The sequence below is a fragment of the Ornithodoros turicata genome, chromosome 8, assembly GCF_037126465.1.
Source record: "Ornithodoros turicata isolate Travis chromosome 8, ASM3712646v1, whole genome shotgun sequence".
In the NCBI taxonomy this organism is placed as follows: Eukaryota; Metazoa; Arthropoda; class Arachnida; order Ixodida; family Argasidae; genus Ornithodoros; species Ornithodoros turicata.
The window spans coordinates 30,074,967-30,081,034 of NC_088208.1; the positions used below are offsets into that span (position 1 = coordinate 30,074,967).

General features: G+C 46.5%; 1 protein-coding gene across 1 annotated transcript; it reads right to left on the reverse strand.

Annotated features, from left to right (window-relative positions):
• Nucleotides 1–1,869: 1,869 nt before the first annotated feature.
• LOC135366912 (histone H1-delta-like) lies at nt 1,870–2,691 on the reverse strand. Its single transcript, XM_064599899.1, has one exon. The coding sequence runs from the start codon at nt 2,617–2,619 to the stop codon at nt 2,047–2,049; it is 573 nt and encodes a 190-aa protein (XP_064455969.1). The 5' UTR covers nt 2,620–2,691; the 3' UTR covers nt 1,870–2,046.
• Between the last annotated feature and the right edge of the window lie 3,377 nt (nt 2,692–6,068).

Consider the following 6,068-nt stretch of genomic DNA (forward strand, 5'->3'; position numbering starts at 1 on the left):
GCGCGGAGTTGGGTCTGTGCTCCAGATTTATTCAAGCTGTAGTGGAATGTTGAAGGGAAAAGCTCACAAAAGCCCCTATGAAAGGTCTTGAGCCACAAATACCGGCAACAGGCTGCCGGTATCACTTTCCTACCGGCAACCGGCAGAGCGAGCAAATAACCGGCCGTGCCGGTATAATACCGGCCTGGTGGCAACCCTAGTTCGATGAAATGATGGTACCGAGAAACACTACTCTCAAACACAGCTGAAAGTTTCAACCCACGCATATACATCAAGGGGGGAAAGGGGAAACAAAAGGGGAAAGAGCTGCTCCATGTAAGAAACATAAGGATTACTAACATTCCCAGAATCTCCACATATCTCCCCTAGAACTTTTTTCATTGTGTCATCCTTCTCGACCACAGCCCTGGCCTCCTTCCAAACGGACCCGCTATTGTTGCATTCATGAAGATGTTTGTCTAACCTCTGAATGGGGATCAGCTTTCTTTGCGTTGGCCACGTGCTTTCTTAGGGTCAGTCACGCACCTAGAAGACTGACCTACATAGCGAAACCCCGCAAGCCATGGGGACCTTGTCATCTGCAACATCCGTTTGACAGGGAAGAAAAGGAGACCTGTGTTTCCTACATGGTGTGGCAGCTGAGAACTGAACGGGGTTAACGGATCTAGACGAAAAAAGTTTCAAAAGGAAATTTTGACATTAAACATACTTGCAATGGCTTTCAAATCATGAGAAAAAGCAAGGAAAAAGGGAATGACCGTGCAGGCAATCTGGGGATCTATGGCAATCAATGAGATCTAGGCTGGCCACTATGGTTCGTTCGGCATATTCGTTATGGAGATCGTGTGAAATACGTGAAAGGCTCTCCTGACCTAACCTTGGTCAGGCGTCGATGAAATGGGCGGAGCCGCTCTTTATGTCAGTTTGTCAGTTTTTCGAGGTTAATTACGCAAATTAGCTTAATGCGTGGCACGAACGCAGACGGCCTCAGTCTCTGGCAAACGTCTGTATGAGCGTATTCCAAGTAGTTTTATAATTTTTGGAGTCTAACCTATTTTTAGGAATCTAGCCTGTATCTAGGAACCCTGTACATTGGATCGGTCAGTACCTGAGATTTTTTCGACACACCTGATGTAGTGACAGACGTTTCGGTAGTTCCTGGCACGGCAAAACCACAAGAACTGTCTCTTCTTCTACGGTTAGAAACTTCGTTATCGTTCTGTTTTGTCTTGAAATTCGTTTTTACCTTATAAAGTAATTCCAATTTTTATTTTTCTTGGCACCTGGAAGCCTGTCCTGTATCAAAAGGGATTAGGTGACAGCTCTAGTTTACCGAGCGATTTGCCTGTCACGTGGCTCGGAGTGTGACGACAAAACACCGTCGAGGTCTGCCTCGTCCCGGTATCCTACGTTCTACACTGCTTCTACAGAACAAGGCGAAGCGAACACATGTATGGACGAAAACGCTTCTCTTTAATTCCAGATAAATTGAACAAGGCGAGGCAAACCAACGTAAGGTGCCCCATTTCTGGAATCCAACATGCGCTCTTATATTCGGATATTGGACAAATGCAAGCGGCACCTCTACTGGGTATTGTCTCTGAACCCTAGGTTCGGTGGAGTTTTTTTCTTTTTGTCTTTTACCCCAGACTTTAGCAATGCAATGACTGTTTTTCCGTGACACCGCGCAAAGATCCCTGTTCTCGTAGTGTCTCAAAGAACTGAAGTGAGCTTCTGCATTTCCGAATTTTTTTTTTTTTTCCCATATTGCGAAAGTTCTGGCTTAGCGGACTGCGAACCGGCTGTCCTTCCAAGCAGTCACTGGAGTAGGCAAGGCCAGTGGCATAAACCCGGGCAACACAATGCAAGTACACATCCAACACATTTATTTACAAAGGAACAACCTGTCTATTTACACATGGAAATGATGGTGACTATGTTATATACAAAGATGGCGCACACACAAATTTGTGCATGGCATGAGAAGATGAGAACAGATGCGACGACTTGTCCAATGGTACGATATTAACACTCACATCGATGAATTTACTTCTTTGCTCCGGTTTTCTTGGTGGGTGCCTTCTTTGCCTTGGGCTTCTTAGGGCTCTTTGCCTTCTTGGGGGTCTTGGGCTTTGCTGCTTTCGCTACCTTGGGCTTGCTGGCTTTCTTGGGTGAAGCAGCCTTCTTTTCCTTCTTGGGAGCGGCCTTCTTCTTGGGGGATGCTGCCTTCTTTGGCTTCGCTGCTTTCTTGGCGGCGGGTGCCGCCTTCGTCTTCTTCTCAGCTGATCCACTTGTCTTGTCAGCCAGACGGAAAGATCCGGAAGCTCCCGTACCCTTGGCGTGTTTCAGCAGACCAGACTCCACGGCACGCTTCAGAGCCAGCTTGAGGTGAGTGTTGACCACCTTGGAGTCCTTGCCGACGTCGAAGTTAGCCATGATGTACTTGTGGATGGCTTGCCGGGAAGATCCTCCCCGTTCCTTGAGCGCAGCGACGGCTTTCTTCACCATGTCCGTGTATTTGGGGTGGTTTGCGGGCTTCTTGTCCTTCTTGACACCAGCAGGCTTGCGGCCCTTGGCCTTCGGGGTGGCTGGGGCCTTGGCGACTTCAGTCTCGGACATTACGACGGCGAATAAACTTCCGGGACAGCAACGAGACGGCAAGAGCGAGAGCTGTAACTCAACTGGGAGAGAGAAGGACAGCGCGGGAGCTTATATACCCCCTAGCGGACCGCCGAGGAGACCACAACAAAGCTCTCCGCCGATCTGCCGCGGGAAATGTATGTGAGTGTTTGAGATTGTGCTTGTGTGGCGAAGAAATCTGCTCGCTGCTGAAGAACGCGTTGGTGTCCTGCGCTGGAAACTGCTTTGAGTTGTAGCTGAAACATTAGTGCATGTTCTGCGGAATGCTCATTCTGATCTGCCAGCGAGAAGTTTGTGGAACTTAAGTTTTTCGATGACACTTGCGTGTGGAGATTTTGGTCCCGTCGCATTTTAGACGCTCTGCTTCTGTTGCTCGAGCTTCTGGACGAAAAGTTTTATGAAATGAATGAACTACAATGTTTGATCTATCGTTACGATGAAAACAACGTTTCGTTTACGCATTTTACTGCGAATGCGAGCGCTTTATGCTCGGCGGTGGAAACACAATCTTGCTTCGGGCCGCCATGTTTGACTCTCGAGCTACTTGTGAGCGTTCGGGACATTTTCGACGATTTCTTTTAAATACGACGTGTTTGGCTTCATATACATGCACCACGTTAACTTGTAATGGTTTTTATGCACGCAAGTGAAGCAATAACTCACCCTCATTCGCTATATGTCGAGAAATCGTCGTGTATCTGATTTCGCTCTGCACGGCCAATTCTCCGCATTTGCGATTGAGGCGTTCGTGTTCTATATCAGCGTTTGAGGTAGTTTTCGAAAGCCTTAAATCTAATCTGGATGCTAAAATATGTTATTAGAGATGGTTGTTGGTTCAGCATAAGTTGTTTAACGGCATACTGGGCTATGTATTCGTTATCGTACGCCATGGTCAAGATGTAACCGCGAAAAGTGAATGAACGTAATGAATGCTCGATGGCGGGAATTTGTTAATGTGGCCTTATTATGTCTATGTGACTGGGGTATAAAGTGACAAGTGAAATTTGCAGTTAGGGCGTATGAAGCAAAATATATTGGCATACTCCAGAAATACGACTTCACTTTGAAAGTCGACCACGCAGGGCCATGAGACGATTTTTGTTGGCTGGGAAGATCTTATTGTGAAGATTATGGAAAGGGGACTTTCCACCAAGTGAATTTGCAGACCGGTGCGACTTTATTTACTGTTTGCGTTGCATTATACTTTTTCTTGATATTTTGCTGCTCCCTAGTAACAACTAAATGCGCTTTGAGTGACTTCTCAGTTCCCATGGCCAAAGTAGACAATCGTGGAAGCCCCCCTCCCCTTAAAGGGGTGCACAACAGGGCCCTTAATCTGTACATATAAAATACAGTCATCTATGAAGATTGTAGGAAAACTTAAATGGATGCTTTTGTGTCTTTGAACCGAAGAACGGCATTGCGGGTGCTTGAAAGTGAAGTGTTTGAACCGTTGAATACGTCGAAAACATTGAATCATTCGAAATATGTCAGTCATCGAAAAAGCCAGTTGTTCAAAAAATGTTCCCTGAAGAAATGTCTCCCGGAAAAAAAGCCCTCGAAAAAAAAAATGTCCCCTGAGGAACATCCACTTCTGGTAACGCGTGGACTGGTTGGCTTCGGAGGTTGACTCTTTACTAGGACAGTGTGAATATTCGAACTGTTGGAACACCGAAACTAGTAATATATCCATTTCCGAAACAAATATGGAATTCAGTGTTCGAATTCCGAATCGAATTGATGTTTCTTCCAAACCGAATATAGTATTTGAATAGCCCCGATGCTGCGCGCTTAAGGCCGCCACAGGGAGGACATGAAACAGGGTGAGCGCCATATCAGCTTATAGCCATATACTTACGCATATACACACAGTACATGTTTATATTCTAAGATATTATGCTGTATATGTATCCGGTACGGTTATTCAACGAGTCGCTTAATTTATTCATATTCAATTCCGTTTTAAAATGACTATTCACACATAGCATATCTTTACCTAGGGGGTCACTGCGGGTGACCAGGGTCAGTTTTGGTGCACTTACTTCGTTGTTTCTTGCAATAAAGCGGTATGGGGCTCCCGTGACACCGCTAGACATATTGAAATACATTTTGCTTGTCAATTTTGTTGCTTCCCCCCGCATTTTATTTCATTTTTTTTTACATATCACCCTGCACGTCGATCGGTGCACCCTTTAAAAAAAGAACTTGCTCCTAGCCATTCCGAATGACATCGTTCTCTTCTGGTTTGTTGAGACTGGGCGGCGTACGCCTTTCTGTGACACTTTACATTTGCGTTAACTAGCGGAGAAGAAGTATTTCCGTGTCAGCGCCGCGAAGCAACTGTTGCTATACGCGGTGTGCAGACGTGGACAGAGGACAGCAGGAAGGAGGGTGACAGGGGGTTAGTATGCGTTCAGGGCCGACTTTAGAGCGAAGTGTGCAGTTTGGAAGGTCTGCAGTAAAACCCAGGGGAAATAGGAGACAGCGCAGCCGGTGCGTGGATTCGAACCCCTGCCACCTTCCAGTCTCTGCGTGGGAGGCAATCATCCTAACCGCTACTCCACGTACAGGAAAATGGACTGAACATGATTAAGAACGGCGGAGGGACAAGGACGACACACACACTGATCCTTCTGCCGTATGGATCTTCTTTCTCGTTTGGATCTTTTTTCCCTCTGTCACGTGACCCCGTTGGATCTTTCTTCCACAAGCGACACACGGAGGCGTTCAACTAGCGAGTGATTTTATTTGGACACACAACACTAGTCAGGAAAGTCCCGGGGCAGTGGACCCGGTCAACAAAGGCGACCTCTAGTGGTGACAGGTTGACTGACCTCTGACTCACGTTATTGGAAGAACGATATGTATGAAGGTCGCTTCTACAATCTCGCGTCCAAGCCTAAGACGGTGGCTGTGAAGAACATAAGCATTGTGGTAGAGAGGAATGCATGTAGGGCAGGAGCGTAGGTGGTCTTTTAGCCTTAGTGGCATGTCATCTGACTGAGCTGGAATTTTTATCCTGTGTTGGAGGTCAGTCAACCTGTCACCGCTAGACGTCGCCCCGGAACTTTCCTGACTACTGCTGTGTGTCCAAATAAAATCAGTTGCTAGTTGAACGCCTCCGTGTGTGTGTCGTCCTTGTCTCTCCGCGTTCTTAATCATGTTCAGTCCCAACCAAGACGCTCTACACATTGTCGCACTCCTTAGGAAGATAAAAAAATCGCGCAAAATCCGGGTGTTCTGATTGCATGCCAGTCAGTGTGACGTCACGCAGGATATATTTCTTAGTATAAGACGAAAGAAACAAAATAAGAATATTCCAGCCACGTATGCACGTTGTATCAAGAAACGTGACAATTGGTTGCAGTGTATATCTCTACGCAGAATTGTTTGGACTGAATATTACAGGATATGCCGCATGTAACTAG